Raw genomic sequence first — 17,500 nt, forward strand, 5'->3', positions numbered from 1 at the left:
CGATCTCAAATCCTGCGATTTCAAAGATCCCGTCGGTTTACGCATCTTTTTTTATTTACTTCACTCACATACCTTCAGTGTATCCATTTACGAAGTAAGCAATCGTTTTTGCGATTTTTACGCATTTGCTTTAAAAATAACAGATTTATATATTATCTCATCCTTTCGGTTTATTATAATATGGAATATTCATTTGGGGAGATATTCACACTTCCCAAACTCCTCTGTGGTAAAAATCTAAAATTATAACCTTCGCTTGATTCCGTCTGCCGTTCAAATCATATAAGTTATACTGACCTTCATTTACTACTAAAAGTATTATTTACCCAGAGCTATTCGCACAAAATAATTTCCATATTAAAGATGCCTTCTTCCAGTGTAATCCGAATTAAATCTCTTACCAGAACAGCAAGCCCCATAGGGGAGTAGTGCCGCCAGTGCACCTCATGCATTGCACTGTAGACATTACTTAAGGTTCTTTGCAGCGTCCCTCTGTTCCTAGCTGCAACCCTATTTATCCTTTTACTGTACCTCCATTCATATTCTCTTTCTTCCTCCTTACTTTCCACCCTCTCCTAACAATTAATTCATAGTGCAACTCCTGTAACACATGTCAACCCTTTTTCACTGTCAATTTCCGTTTCAGCGCTGAATGCCCTCAAAGGTCCCAGCGCTTGGCCTTTGGCCTACAGACTATTATATTCGCATAGCAAAACTCATGCATCTGTGGTTTCATTAGCTTTCTGCTTGTCATTCCCCGATCATTCTAAGAGACAGATTTATGCCTTGCTAGGGTTATTTCGGTTTGCATTTGAGTGTTCAGACTCCATAAAAAAATCTAAATTCATTCCTTCTCAACTCACCAACAGAGCTAGAATGGCACTTATAGCAGTTGATAGTGTATCCAACTTTCACATGTTTTTATTTCGCGAAAAAGGAAGAGTAAATTTCGAATATTTAACATACTTGTTTCGTTATTATTCTTCAAAATACTTTTGGAATTTTGTTCCCACTTCACTTTTCTCCTATGGTAATACCCATCAGAACGAAAGTAGTATTTCTTGGGCAAAAATTTTCGTGTTGGAGGGAATGGGTTCGCATCGTAATATCCCGCCTCTCTATGCATTGCATGATGCTCGTAAAAACATAGAAGAAATAATTGATATTTTGATGTTTAGATGGTGGCCTGAATAGAAATGAACATAAGTTAAGTTGTTGGTTGGTTTCCTATAAATACTGCATTTACATTGAAGTGGTTCTCTATGTATCAAAACATCTAAGAAAGGGAGGCAATTGTCTTTTTCCAGTTCTAGAGTAAACTTAATCGATGGTACCTGGTTATTTCATTTAGAGAGTAAATCATTTACATCAATACCAGCTCCGATTCTCATATAAATAATTCTCTAGATTTCATTAATAAATTAAACAAAATTACTCTTTGCCCCACTGATAGATTCGTTAGTTTTGATGTATGTTCTCTTTTTACTAAAGTCCCTATAGACTCTATTTTAGAATATCTTAGTAATGAACTAACTCAGCATGAATTACCTCTACCTGTAAGTCACTAGGTTGTGCATTTGTGATTGTAAGTTTATATTCAATGGTGAATTTTATCAACAAATATTTGGCATGGCAATGGGCAACCCTTTATCACCACTCCTCTCAAACTTGTACATGGAATTCTTTGAAAAACGCTACTTACCTAATATCATTTATATTCCTGTAAAGTGGTATAGATATGTTGATATTTTAGCTGTTCTGCCTGCTGGTATTGATGTAAATGATTTACTCTCTAAATTAAATAACCAGGTACCATCGATTAAGTTTACTCTAAAACTGGAAGAAGACAATTGCCACCCTTCCTTAAATGCTTTGATACATAAAGAACCACTTCAATGTAAATTCAGTATTTATAGGAAACCAACCAACAGCTTAACTTATGTTCATTTCTATTCAGGCCACCATCTAAACATCAAAATATCAATTTTTTCTTCTATGTTTTTACGAGCATTGCGCATTGTCAGTCCCCAATATTTGGATCAAGAAATTGAATACATAAGAAAAATAGGGAAAGATCTATGTTATCCTCCACATAAATTAGATATTTGCTATAATAAAGCCCACAAAAAGTTTTATAGTATAAGAAACACGGAGAAAGAAAATTCTAAGAACATTCTCAGTTTGCCTTATTTTAACGGATTTGAAACCATTAAATCATTGTTAAAAGCCTTTAAGGTCAACCTTGTTTTTTCCCATAACAACATACTAAAAGGAATGTTAATAAAAAATGGCCCCAGGAAAAGCAAGAACATAATATATAAAATTCCATGTATGGACTGCCCCTCCTTTTATCTCGGACAGTCGAGCAAGGGCTTAGAAGTAAAATTAAAACAGCATAAATATTCCGCCAGAACTGGGCAAACATCTAATGCAATATTCATTCATTTAAGTGAACAACCACCGGATAAATTGGATTGATAGTTCAGTAATTGCAAGATCAAAAGACGTCTTATCACGAAATCTTTTACAATCTGCCATAATACAACTTACTTCCCATTGTAATTTTAATATTAGTCGTGGTCTGTTCCATTTAGACCCTTGTATTTGTAACATGTTTAAGAATGACCTCAAAGATATAATTACAGACTTAAATACAAATTAGTTGCCTGAGAGATATTGTCTTTGTATATGTATGTTTAATGTTTTGTGAATAAGTTTTTGTTTACCAAAGATCTGAATATGATCAGCTGTTGCCCTGTATAATTCTTTAATTGTCCTGTCCCTGTGCCTGAGCAGTTGGACTTAATCTTTTTGTTCTTAAATTGTACCCATGTTTATGCTTGTTCGGAAAGGTTACTCATTTTCCAGGTGTGTTAGATTCTAGGTACTGATCTCCTTATAATCCCTATCTGTCATTTATACGACCTTTCCTGTACTCTGAATTTCTCATGTAAGTCAGTTTGTCTGCTAAGTAAAGGACGTCGAGTCGAAAGATCTTGCAGAAACTCCGTTGTTTATCTTTCCTTCGTGGCTTATACCTATATATATATATATATATATATATATATATATATATATATATATATATATATATATATATATATATATATATATATACATACGTATATATTATATAACATTCAAATACGTATAAAATATATTATTAATTCTATATATCCTAATCAATGATATATATAGATATATAATATAGTAGTATATATATAAGTTCTTTCACTGGCCGATGGATCAAGAAATAATTGCGCATTGACGGATAATCTTGATAGTTTGCTCCTGATTGTTGCGCCGAAGACAAAAGAAATGGAAGGTAAAGCAACGCAAAAGGAAAAAATGAAATGACGTTAAACATTTCGCAATGAGTTTTTCCTTGATCACTTGTCAAAAGATTCATTTGTAGTGGCAGTAAACCCCTAAATTCCATTCTCCAATTTCAAACACCACAGAAACGAACACCCTGCCACCCACCCATCACATGACACCCCTTCCCAAGCCCTTCCCCATTCATCCCCGAACCAAGGATTATATAGTATTTTTAGCACACTTGGTTTCTGAGCCTTGGAGATCAAAACAAATATGTATCTCCTGTTTACAAGCCTTTTCCAGGAGTCAGTGCTACTAGAAATAATTAAATATACATATCTGTATTTTGTGTGGTATTTCCTTCCATGTTTGGCGCCCACGCTTTTATTTTTGCTAGACATGATTATTAATTGTAAGAAAATCCTGGTTTGTCTCAAATAATTATTTTTTACTTTTTAGTTCATTTTAACAAGAGCGTCTTTTAATTTCTTCATTTTTTACTTTTCATTAGAAGTTTTTTTCCGGGAGTCCCACGTTTCGTGTTTCGTTTCGCACTAACATGACACAACTGGGTCATATCATATATCAAACAGCTTTTGGCGATGTGTACCTAGATATGAAGGGGAATAGAACCTGTAGTAACAGTTTCGGTAAAAGAATGTAAGGTATTTAACGTTAAAAAGAAAAATAGAAAACTGAATAATGAACACTTAAACAAATTATCCATTGTTTCAAACTACAACTCAAATTGTTAGCCGCGTTTGAATCCTTTAATGGAATAAACCAGGGGTGTCAAAATCAAATCCTTTCAAGGGCCAATTATGCACTTGGTTATGGTCTCCAGGGCCATCAAAGATTTGGTAATTACTAATTGGCAAGACTGAAGATTACAACTTATTTTGCTGGCCATCCTGGTTTACCAAGAATACATTATTTGGGTTCATCTTATTATGTCTCGTTTTAACAGTTTAGTAACTTTAGTTAAATTTTTCTCAGTTCCAACAGTGATAGTAGGTCGAGTTGAAAAATCCCTTGGCACCTCGTGGGCCTCTTAAGGCCATCCCGCGGGCCATGAGTTTGACACCCCTGGAATAAACCATTAATGTCATTTCGGTTATTTTTAGGGGTTATCTGAATGACCGCTCAAGTGCACAAGAAATATGTGTGGTTGGGGGGGACTAAAAATTAAAATGTATCATACGGCAGTATAATTTTTTTATGATAGTATTTGTTTCTCTCTCTCTCTCTCTCTCTCTCTCTCTCTCTCTCTCTCTCTCTCTCTCTTTTTGCACATCCAACTATAAGCGTTCACTTCAAGACTGAGGTAAATCCGTGCACAGTTTACAACGCATAAACTAACATAACATAAGAATTAGAAAACTAATGCAATCATTTTGTAAATGGGAAGAGGGAATATTTCAAAATATTTGCATCTTTCCACGAGTGGGGAATAACCACAACTTTCTGAAAAGCTGTATTATTAAACTCATGTTCTATGATGTTTCTGAATCGTACGGTCGTTTAGATGCAAATATCTATTATGAAAGTACCTTAATTAACACTTACAATGAGAGCTACTTCTTTCGCGAAACCCCACGATCGTTTTATAAGTTTCTACTAGAAATAGCTTTAAATTAATTTCGCATTTTCCTCTTATCTTCTGAATTATTAGTAAGCTGATTCGCATTTGCCACTTGCGCCTACACCCGCAAACGTCAAGGTTATTAATACGGTGAAAACCCCGTAGGGAAGGGTGGTGCCATCGGTGCACCTCGTGCGGTGCACAGTAGGCATTACTAAAGGTTTTTTACAGCGCCCTTTCAGTCCCCTAGCTGCAACCCCTTTCATTCTTTTTACAGTGCCTCAGTTCATATTCTCTTTCTTCCTTCTTACTTTCCACCCTCTCCTAACAATTCATTCAGATTGCAACTGTGATGATTTCCTCCTGTTATGCCTTTCAGACCTTTTACCGTCAATTTGCATTTTAGCGCTGAATGAACTCATAGGTCCCAGTGCTTGGCCTTTGACCTAAATTCTATATTCAGTTCAGTTACGATGAAAGTGCCGGCTGCATCCTCGACCGTATAAAGGAGGTTGAAATCGATTCGCCTTCGCACGATGTCTATGACGGCGCTTTTGGAACGTGAAGGAGACGAAGAAGGAGAGACGCATAGTTCACTGAGTCCTTTGAAACCAATGGAGGTGACCCTTGGTAAAAGGAGGGTATAGAAGAAAAAGAACGCCTCTCGGGCAAGGTCAAGATCTCTCGCTCAAAAAATCAAATGGGGCATTCTTTCAGATCTGTTGTATAAACTCTCTCTCTCTCTCTCTCTCTCTCTGTGTGTGTGTGTGTGTGTGTGTGTGTGCGTGTGTGTGCGTGTAAGAGAGAGAGAAAGAGAGTGTGTGTGTTTACGTGTCTATTCAATCAGCTGTCTATCTGCCTATCTATATATCTAATTATCTCAGTATTTTGACGTCCGGTTAAATCAAACATTAAAAAGACATATCCCTACACATATGACGAAGTCAATGACTTTAAATGATGATATTATCAGATATCTGTATTTTGCGTCTATCGTGATATATAGGTTAACCAATCAGCTTCTTGAATAGCAGTCGATCTCTGGTGCGTGCACACGTGCAGCAAGTGTTATTACAGTTTTACGTTTGCAATCAAATTCTCATTTAAATTTGAATGTCCCGACGTTGTCCTCAATCGATCTGGCCGTCTCTGTATAATTGCCTGACGCTCCAAGTACCTACCATGTTATTTGTACGTAATTACCCCCTTACATTATTTCTGTTTTAGAGTGAAACTTATTTCTATTTTAGAGTGACCAACGAGGCTGTTTTTGAGTTACTAAAGCAGACCATCAGGTTAATAAGGGTCGAAATTAAATATTAAGATTACGATTAACGTCTTCCAAGGTTAACAAGATTGTCAGATCTGATCATTTCTCTCTTTTAGTCTGAACACGTGCCAGGTATTACGAATATGGCACGGATAAAAAAAAAATTGACTCCTTTTCAACGTAGTCTGATTTCAGGCAGCAATCAGAGATAATGAATGGGGTTGACCTATGAATCATTTGAAAGGCACCACTCAGCACATCCAGTGCTCAAGTTATACGCTAATGGTTTTCCATAAGTTAGCCTAATCAGTACGCCATTAACCCAAATATGTTTTCTGGTTCAATTGATCTTGGCCAAGTGTAGAAATATCAGCGTTAGAACATTTCATCTTAATATTTTTTTAAAATAATTGCCCTGGTTTGAGCAGCGATTTTTGACGTCATTCTAGTCATACCTGAAGCAGACTCGCATCTTTACATGAAGTCTTTCCAAATCACTATAATTATGACAAATAAGCAATAATTTCAATTGGATTATATCTCGTTTGCAACTATGCTAGCTCTTTTATATCTTTGTTTGTTAGGACAGATGTGCTATGGCTTACTGTCAGATACACAACCACAAATTATATACATATATATTATATTATATATATATATATAATATATATATATATATATATATATATGTGTGTGTGTGTGTGTGTGTGTGTGTGTGTGTGTGCGTGTGTGTGTGTATTTGTTTCTAGAACCGACTAGCAGTTACAGTCTATGCCTAAAATCGATATTGTCCTTTGACTTAAAAGTGATAAGCTTTATTTCAAACTGACCTACTAGATGACAACCAGATTCTTCAAGTGCACCACAAGACAGCATTCGTGTCTGCCTCGCGGTTCTTTTCTTTCTCTTATCTATTCCCTGTACGTAGCACAATGTGCCTAGTTACCTTAACCATTTTAACAACACCTTCGTTATAGCAACTGCGAAGAAATCTCAACTCCATTCTCCAGTCAACAATGTAAGAAATGAAATGCATCGGGTTCATTTACATATCGTATGCTATACAGACTGACCAAAAAAGTAACTGAACAAAATTCGGGTAAATATTTATCACTTTATTGAGCTGAATAAGTTGTGTAATGTTCTTCTTGCACTGACTTTGGACCACCTAACTTTCATGACTGCTTAACTAAAAAGACTATTTACAAAATCATCTATCCTGTCAGCTAGTTAATTCATTGCGTTGTAATGAAGTACTTGGTCTTTCCTGAAAGCTATTTGTTGAGGCTGCATTTCCTATAGTTTCTTATATTTATAAGTTATATTTAAAAGTACACAACATTTTCATAAATACTAATGTAAGCATGTTAACTGTCAAGATGCCAATTTTTGGATCTAACAAACACATAGATAGGTTTATAGATAACATTTTCAGCAACTTCAGAAACAAACTTTCATTTATTTCCTGTAAAAATCATTTCGCTAAAACGTCAAATGTACAACGCAGAAAAGCGCAATTAAGGAGAAATTACAGCGACAGTTTTTGAATATAGGATAACTCTTCCATGCGTACTATTTCTAAGATTTTTCAAGTTTCGGAAACAAATGGATAAAAAAGCAAATTTGGAAAGAATCTCAGAATGAGATGGACGAGGAAGATACATATCGCTCGTTAATCTTTAGAATTAAATGACGTGTGTGTTGTTTTCTCTTTAAATAATGAATAACGATGATTAACAAAAAACTCTTACACAGCAGCAGAGCCATATCATTCTGGTCCCTATTTGGCAGAGACTTCACCCAGATCTGTTATGTTTTGCACTGAGAATATACCTAAATAACTGAGGTGTTTGTAGCTATGGCACAAGAATCAGGAGTTTTTATAAACTCAGACGTTGGCCTCGACAACAGCAAAAGCATCTGTTGCAAATGAAAGCTGCACAAGTGTGAGGAATATGACCAGTCTTTCTTATCAGTTGAGACACTGACAAGACTGGGAAGATTCCAGAATGGACAAATATTGCTGATCATAACGATTAGCTCTGAAGTATCCAAGGAAAAAAATGATGCCTGAAGAAATTATGTCCAATATATCATCTCTAACAGGAAATCAGACATGAATTCTAGATAAGATTTAATTGTATTCTAAATATTTAAACATTGAGATTCCTGATAAATATTTTATCCCTAAATCGTGGCATTCATATTTGCAACTAGAAGCCCTGGCAAGGAGCCTTTCGTGGCTACATGGTTAAAACTAATGACTTTATCCTGCAGTGGATAAACATTTCCTCAGAAAATAAAGATACTTTTAAGCTGTAGTGAGCGAGTTAACGGTGGAAAAGATGAAATAAGGGTAACGTTGAGAAGCATTACCTTTGAATTTCTCCTGTCGAAAATAAGGAGAGAAGTTTCCTGTGCATGAAAATATTTGGTTCAGGGATGCATGGCGCCAATGCAAGACTTTGATAACCTGGATTCTGAGAAGACGATTATCTGATAAATAAAAACCATAATATTTAACGCGTAGTAAGTTCGTCGGGGAGGATGAAGTGGCATACCGACGATACATTTGACGAGGTTTTGATGTGGCTGTATCCGATCTATTTACCCATAATTTTGAATATGCAAGTGATATGACTCTCATGAAAATCTGTAACACCAAGGCCATCTAATACTCTTATAATAAGCCGTGTGAGGACTTGATGGAAATTCCTCATTTAGAAGAGGTTTCTCTCAGGTCTGACAATTCCCAGAGAGCGAGGCAGCAGTAAATCAGTATACTGTACGAGCGGTTTAGGACTACGCTACCAACACACTCTCATTCCGGAATTTCAACTTTACCATTTGGCATAATTTCGAAGAAACATTTTTCCAAAATACTCTTTTCTTTGGTTTACATTCTGGATTGTCCACCAAAAAAAGAACTAAAGAAATTGATTTTTTATTTGTAAATTAGCGAATGAAAAACTTGATTAGTTTTCATACAGACTCATGTTTAAGCAAAGAAAAGCAACTCCTAATGAAGAGAGAGAGAGAGAGAGAGAGAGAGAGAGAGAGAGAGAGAGAGAGAGAGAGAGAGAGAGAGAGAGAGAGTGGCGATCTCCTTTCCGAGAGTCTGACTTCGGCAAAATGAAACACCCGGTCCAGCAAGCGAAGTCAGGGTATTGCTTTTTTTTTGTCTTTTAAAGGAAGCGCGTATATGTATATATATATATATATATATATATATATATATATATATATATATATATATATATATATATATGAAGTAATAATAGTCCACACTTATGTAAAAATGTGTATTAAAAATACATAAAAAGACGGGAGCTTTCGTCTACTTGATCAGTAGACCTCTACAGACGTACTATATATTATATATATATATATATATATATATATATATATATATATATATATATATATATCACATCGCTATAATGAATACTTATATACATATATCTCAAGCATAAAAGGCCCATTAAAACACTCTTGTTTAAAGCTAAGGACTATATTTCGGTGGACTGACTCCCACCCTTATCACAACTTGATCAGGGTGGGAGTCAGTCTACCGAAATGTAGTCCTTAGCTTTAAACCATATATTTATATCTATTCTAAGTACAACTTTTTTTCAGGATATGTCAAATATCTCGATGGTAAGTTATCAAACCATCGCGCCAAAGAAAAGCATACCTTTTAAGAAATAGCATTAACAAAGGGAAAACAATTGCCCATGCAAACGCTAGGCCTATTCCTAAAGCTTTGCCAGGTATCTACATTGATTGTCCCTTCTTTTTTAACATTTTTATTACAAATAAGTCAAAATTATATTCTCATGGTAGTTCTCATTTAATAAGTTTCTCAAAGTATTATTTCAAAGCCTTAGAATAGAGAAACATGGCAGCCAACCTTTGATGCTGTCTTCAGTTTGTTTGCCAGACGCTTATCATGGCGGGAAAAAATCATGTATTGCTTAAATGTATCTTCCCTAAACAATGCATCCGGAAATACTGACGCAGCTTAACATGCTAAACAAAACGCAGTTTGCTTAAAAAGATGTGATGCCGATTTCAAACTGATGCTATTTTCCTGATTATCATTAAAAATACTTGATGGTAGGTAGGCCTAGAAGAGTAGAAGCTATAGTTCGTGTTAACATGTTTTTAAATATATATATATATATATATATATATATATATATTTATATGTACATATATACATATATATATATATATATATATATATATATATATATATTATGTATGTATGTATGTGTGTGTGTGTGTGTGTGTGTGTAACTATTATGCACACTGTAATAGGTTAGCATTCATGTCACTCTATCCCAAGGCTTTGGGATAATACTTTAAGAGAACTGATAAATGGGGACTACCATAAGAAAGTAATTTTGACTTATTTGGAATAAAAAGTTGTAAATACTAGGACCAATCAATAAAGAAACCTAGCAAAGTTATAGGCATAGGACTAGCGTTTGCTTAGCCAAGAATTTTCTCTTTGTTGTTACCATTGTTGAAGGGCATCTGTTTCTATAACCAATCTCGGGGATGTATCGTGTGATGAAACTAAATTAAAACAGGATCTGTTACTCGTAAAGAAATATGACTCTTTTTAATTGAAATCGAATAACAGAAGCAGTTTTCCACAGTATGTTTATGCAAGTTTCGAAATTTCGTTGAGTAACCACGTTTGATAACGCTGCCGTTACAAGTACAAAACACGAAAACTGATGGCACAGACAGTCCTGCAGGCCTACCTATTGCATATGATCCTTAATGACTGACATAATACAACAGGTGTCTTCATGCATCACAGAAACAAGTTTGGAAGACAAGACTATATAGTTGAAACAACCAAGAGCCCTTAGGTCTATAGGCCTATTACTCAACCTTGTTTAATAACGAGAAAGATCATTATTATTTTAAATTATGTGGACTATATGAAATTAATGATGTTCTGACTTCAAAACTTAAATCGCCCATAAATTTACGAGCCACAGTAATATGCTGAGGACGTAGAACAAGCTAACTGAGAAAACATGTCTGTACACCAAGACAATAAATGATAGCACAAAAATTTGAGTAACTAAAAGTAAACTTGCTTTGCTTACCTGTGAAAGGTTATTCCATTTTCACTAGACGGATTTCAATAGCTATTTCTGCGATTATAAGCTGCGCGAGGCACCATTAAGAAGATTAGGTACAAAATAAAGGTGCACAACACACTGAGCACCGACTTGAACTTCTTCCGCGGCTCCCGGGTCCTCTTCAAACACCGCAAGTCACACCAAATTAACTGTACTGCGTAAAATGCAGATCACATCTCCAGTTATTATTCTTTATGAGAAAGCCTCGTCTGTCCAAATTAAAACTGGGAACTTTAAGAAAGACTTGTATTAATAAACCTAATTTCTCGCAATGGCATTTTTGTGGCTCCGGAGAGCATCAGTCAACATGGGGCGCGAGCTACTTGTGCAGTACTGCACTCTACTCCTGTCAAGTGATAACTGACATTCCTTCGTTAGGAAGGGACCTTCTCAATCATTCAATACTAGAGAGGCTCCTAACGATTCACATATCTATCCAAGAGTTGATTTGTCCTTATTCTACAAATAATATATTTTGGAAGTGTTGGAAACGTGATTTTAAATCAAATTGTAAAGGTTGCTGCTTCACACCATTTGCTTCTCGAGTCATATAACTTGAGTGTTCTCACCAGGAATGTCAGTTATCACTTGACAGGAGTGGAGTGCAGTAATGCACAAGTAGCTCGCGCCTTATACGTATTGATGCTCTCCGGAGCCACCGAAGTGTCATTAGCGATAAATGACGTCTGTTAATACGAATCTTTCTTAAAGTGCGCAGTCTTAATTTGGACAGACGAAGCTTTCTCAACAAAAAATCCATAATAACTGGAGATGTGATCGGCACTCTACGTAGCACTGCTAATTAGGTGTGACTTGTGGTGTTAGAAGAGCACCCAAAAACCGCGAAAGTTCAAACTGGTGCTCAATGAGTCGTGCACCTGTTTTCTCTCCTTATCTTCTTAATGACTATCAAAATCCCTCTCGAGAAAAAGGAACAACAGTTCACTGGTAAGCAAAGCAGGTTTAATTTCATTTACAAGATTTTGTGCTAGTTAGTTAGTGTCTTGTTGGTGTGGATACGTTTTTTGTTATAATCTTCTATATACTCAGCATAATACTGTGGCCCGTAAATGGAGTGGCGATTTAAGTTTTGACATCTGAACCACTTTAATTTTAAAAAGACCACAAAATTGTAAGTAATATTGATCTTGCTCGTTATCAACAAGGCTAAGCAATAGGCCTATAGGCCTAAGGGCGCTTGTTGTTTCGACTAGTCTCGTCTTCCGAAATTGTTTCTGTGATGAATAAAGAGATTAAAGACACCTGTTGTAATTATGTCATTAAGGATTCTTTGCAGTATGCAGACCTGTAAGATACTTACTGTCTGTGCCATCAGTTTCCGTGTTTTGTACTTGTGACTAAGGTATCTTGCTTTTGACGGCAGCGTTATCAAACGTGGTTTCTCAACGAAATTTCGAAACTTGCATAAACAAGCCGTAGAAAACAGCTTCTGTTATTCGATTTCAAATAAAAATAGTCATATTTCTTTACGAGTAACAAATCCTGTTTTAATTTAGGTTTCATTTCACGATACGTTTCATAAATTGGTTATAGCAACTGAAGTGTGGTAGCCTAGGCTAGACCTACACTCTCAAGCTGCTCATTTGGTAAAATGCTACAACGTTTAAACTTTATTCTAAATACAATTTAGTTTATGATATATGAAATTTCCCTATGATAAAAGTTATCAAATCATTATGCCAAAGAAACAATGGTAATCATAAGGAGAAAATTCTTGGTCAGGGAAACACTAGGCCTATGCCTGTAACTTCGTCAAGTATCTTAATTGACTGGTCCTAGTTTTTCCATTCTATTCCAAATGAGTCAAAATTACTTTCTTATGGTAGTCCTCATTTAACTATTCTCTCAAAGTATCATACCAAAGCCTTAGAACAGGGAGACATGACTGATAACCTTTGGTGTCGGTGTGTAAGTTGTTGTTTGGTAGATATGATTTAAGTGTTTTAAATTACCAAGCGATTTTGTTTATTGATTTCCATATTCATATTGATATGATACCTATATTTTTTCTTTATAAAGCAAATGCGTCATGAAATAATTTACTTTAATCATCGCGAAAGTACTAATATTTCTTATGCATTGATGAGTAACAACACCAAAATTCCTTCGCAATCTAATGAGGTTACATTCGGTTACCATTAAAATCATTATTGATAAAAAATTTGTCACCAGTAATTTCTTTAAGGAAATGATTAGCACCAGCTTTTTTTTTTTTTTTTTAGTTTTCTGCAAAACAAAACTATTGAAATGGCTACCTGTCTGTCTGTCCGGACTTTCTATGTCCGCCATCAGCTCTTAAAAGCTACTGAGGCTAGAGGGTTGCAAATTGCAGCCCTTTAGCCTCCGTAGATTTGATCTTCTTTATGGTTAAAATTATCCATGATCATGTGCTTGGCACAGCTATAGGTGCCACCACAGGCCACCACCGGCCATGGTGAAAGTTTCATGAGCCGCGGCTGTAAGTTTCATAAGACGTGGCTGAGAGTTTCATTCAAAATTATACACTGTATAGAAAACTTAATTGCTTGTTTGATTTTTTAGTTGTTTAATTTTAATAACAGTATTATTTTGTCAGTAGGAATTTTATAACTGAATGCATTAGGTACTAATAGAAATGCGAACTTCACCGAAACCTTAAGTAAGAGAAAGTCTTTATTACAACAAAATATCTTATTTTATCTAAATTCCTCTATCAATAAAAGTTTTATCTTGAGATGTGGTGTATTTCTGGATATCATATTATTTTCAAATAAAAACTAAAAACTGAATCTGCACTAGTACGTCACGGGGGTAATTTGAATAGATATTTGAAATTCTCCGGGATTACTGTCTTTTACTATCTTTTGTTCACGGAAATACTTCGTCTTCTTTATCAGTAATTAGGACTATTTTATTAAGCCCAGATATTTTTTGTTATCCTTCCCTTTAGGACATGTTCGGCAGTTTTATAGCAATATCTTTTGTTCCGCTAGTTGCTGGTACCACCTACCCACGCATTTCAAGGACAGCAACCAACATCTACTTGGAAGTAGCGGTACGATTCTAGACTAACGAAAAAGACCTCAGGTATTTCGAGTCAATATTTCTAAAGGGACATTTCGAGAGGAAGCTCTATTGATCCCTCCATACATTCTTTACCCGAGACTCAAAATGCATCTCCTCTAAGCGAACTTCTGAACTTGCCGAGCGGTTTGCATCTATGAGACCTCAGAGATCTAGCAACAGACCGTTGAACACGGGTGCTGTGACGCTGGCTATTCGTATCATTTAATGAATAAGTCCAACAGATCATAGCAGAAGCTTCCCATTATAACTAACAGCTTAGTAAAGTAGCCATATTCTTTTTACATTTTGGAACACTCCGGGAGTGAATGTAGTGAATGGAAAAGCAGGGCTACCGTAGGCATAGTCATTTCTGTAGTAGGTATTTAAGAGGGAATATGACCTAACCAGAATTACTTAACCTACCTAACCTTAAACGTCGTGCCCTAACCTGACCGTGGCAGGGGTTTTCCGGACCCCCATCCCTTGGACCCCTCCAAATAAGTCGTGACCTCTCACTCTGCATTCTACCCCACCCTGTAAGTTCCTTTTAAAGCAGCGAATACTGTATTTAATCGTTCTCGGTTTCATTTCACAGCAAATTGACAGCACCCAATCGTACATTAGATGAACTGTGATTTGGAAAATTCTAAGCAAAGTACAAACACCTTTTAAAAGGACTGCGTAATAGAACATATTTCTGTAAAATGTGACGTGAGACCGCCATAAAAAAAAAACGAGAGATTCGGTGAATGCGTCTAAACTCGATTGATTCTCGTCATTTTCGTCATAACATTAAGGAAAAGAGAAATGTCGAGTAATATGACGTCACAATCTGAGACATTTTTCTTTCTTTTCGGTCAGCACTTAGGTCTTATCTATCACTGCGCTGGATTCTCAAAAACGTACATACATATCATTGGAAAGTGAAATCATACTTTACACAGAGCTTGATTTTGGCTCTTTGCGATGTGATACAGTTTCTTCAGTGTTATACTTTTTCAACACCTGCTGATGAACTAAATTATTTGTGGGCATTTAAATGTCGAAGTGTACAATTAGAGATCACCAGGTGTACTATATACAATACTCGAGTGTATGTCTCACGACAAGTCATAGCATTTAGTAAATATTCATCGCCCTGAAAAATATATAAAGGGACGAAAACCTCACCTAAGACCTTATTTTGCTCACTATCATTTAGAAATATGTGACAAAGTCATTTATAATAAAACTACGATGTGGTCTTGAGTGCGACCGTCATATATCATAGCAATGAGTTTCCGCACACACATTTTTAATGAGTCAGTCGGTATTTCACTCATGGCCGAGGAATAACTCCGCAGGGGGGATAGTTCCGTTAGTGTACCTCATGCGGCGCACTTTAAGACATTACTTGAGGTTCTTTGCAGCGTCCCTTCGGCCCCTAGCTGCAACCCCTTTCATTGCTTTTACTGTACCTCCGTTCATAGTCTCTTTCTTCCATCTTACTTGCCACCCTCTCCTAACAATATTGTTTCATAGTGCAACTACGAGGTTTTCCTCCTGTTACACCTTTGAAACATTTTTACTGTCAATTTCAGTCTCAGCACTGTATGACCTCATAGGCCCAGGCGTTTGATCTTTGGCGTAAATGCTATGTTCGATTCTATTCCATAAGGAATAAAGTCCTTGAGATGCACGAGAGACGCCAAGGCGGCTTCAAATCATCGCCAAATGCAAAAATCCATCAATAATTGGCCGTGTGGATTCTCACGTCTATAAAAATTAAATTGAAAATTAGCATTCATTAAAAGAATGGATTCATTTGCATTACAAATTAGAATAGGGCGAATTAGCATAACACCTGCCCTGTACGCAAGTGTTTCGGTATTGATCGTCACCTCAGAGTTGACTGACGGCGGTAGGTATCAAGACATACCCCGACTTTCATCATGGCATTCACGACTACTAAGCGTTATCGATGAAGCTGATAATCCTTTTCAGTTTTCCGTAGAAGAAAACTATTTTTCTGTCCGCCCTCAGATCTTAAACACTACCTAAGCTAGAGGACTGCAAATTGGTATGTTGATCATCCACCCTCCAATCATGAAACATACCGAATTGCAGCCCTCTAGCCCAGGGATTCTTAACAGGGGGTATCCATACCCCTTGGGGTTATGAGAACCACATGCAGGGGGTATGGGACTTGATCTCTGGATATTTGTATTTATTTGATTTTAAAGTGTCAATGTACACATGCGTACATTTTGTAAGTAAATAACTATATAAAACTGTAATGCTTTTGATTTTCTTGTATGTTCTATTCTTAGCTATTTATACCTAAAGTATTTATTATGCTAAGTATTTCAAGTTATATTGTCAACAAATAGGACTGAAGTGGACTTCAGCAACGGGGTATGGAACCATATTGGGCTATTCATTGGGGGTCTGGAGTCTTCAAAACGTTAAGACCCTTTTCTAGCCTCAGTAGTTTTCATAACATTTAAGGTTAAAGTTACCCATGATCATGTGTCTAGCACCCAACAACACAGGCCACCATCGGGTCGTGACTGAAAGTTTCGTGGACCACGGCTGAGAGTTTCATGGGCAGTGGCTGAGCGTTTCTTCGTTTCATACAGCCTCCGGCTGTTACTTGTATTTTTTTTTTTTTCAAGTCTTTACGTCCATTACGGGGGACATATAACTACGCCTTTATATCGGAACTGGAAAATCTCCAAGTAGCTCGCTGCACGTCCTTATACTGCAACGATTTTTATCTTGAATAGCAATGACACCGAATGCATGCCTTTTTCAAATCTGGTCCCTCATCAGCTGATACCTGGTGAAAAAAAGTAACTAACCGAATGATTTCCTTCAAATGATGAATCTGGAATTTAAAAATTTGGTACCTATGCCTTTTTTATTTACTGTATAGTCGGTGGGGTACGAGGCTTAACTCCAGTACAACGAAAACACTTATGGATTAACAGATCTCGTACAGCTTTCCCCTTCAGGTGGATGGAACTTTGCTGAATGAGTCTGAAACTTGAACTATTCTTGGTGTACCTTTGGACTCACATCTTACTTGTGAGAAACATTTAATGAAAGTTTCAGCGAATGGCG

The 17,500-nt window shown here is 36.2% G+C and overlaps 1 protein-coding gene across 1 annotated transcript in view; it reads left to right on the plus strand.

Annotated features, from left to right (window-relative positions):
* The first annotated feature begins 11,930 nt into the window (after positions 1–11,930).
* LOC135220631 (uncharacterized) overlaps positions 11,931–17,500 on the plus strand; it is a 189,872-nt gene continuing 184,302 nt past the window's right edge. The window contains exon 1 of the mRNA XM_064257945.1: positions 11,931–12,280. Within this exon, the coding sequence (XP_064114015.1) occupies positions 12,198–12,280 (83 nt within the window). The 5' untranslated portion in view covers positions 11,931–12,197. The remainder of the gene's footprint in view (positions 12,281–17,500) is intronic.

Source organism: Macrobrachium nipponense, chromosome 2 (genome assembly GCF_015104395.2).
Source record: "Macrobrachium nipponense isolate FS-2020 chromosome 2, ASM1510439v2, whole genome shotgun sequence".
Classification (NCBI taxonomy): Eukaryota; Metazoa; Arthropoda; class Malacostraca; order Decapoda; family Palaemonidae; genus Macrobrachium; species Macrobrachium nipponense.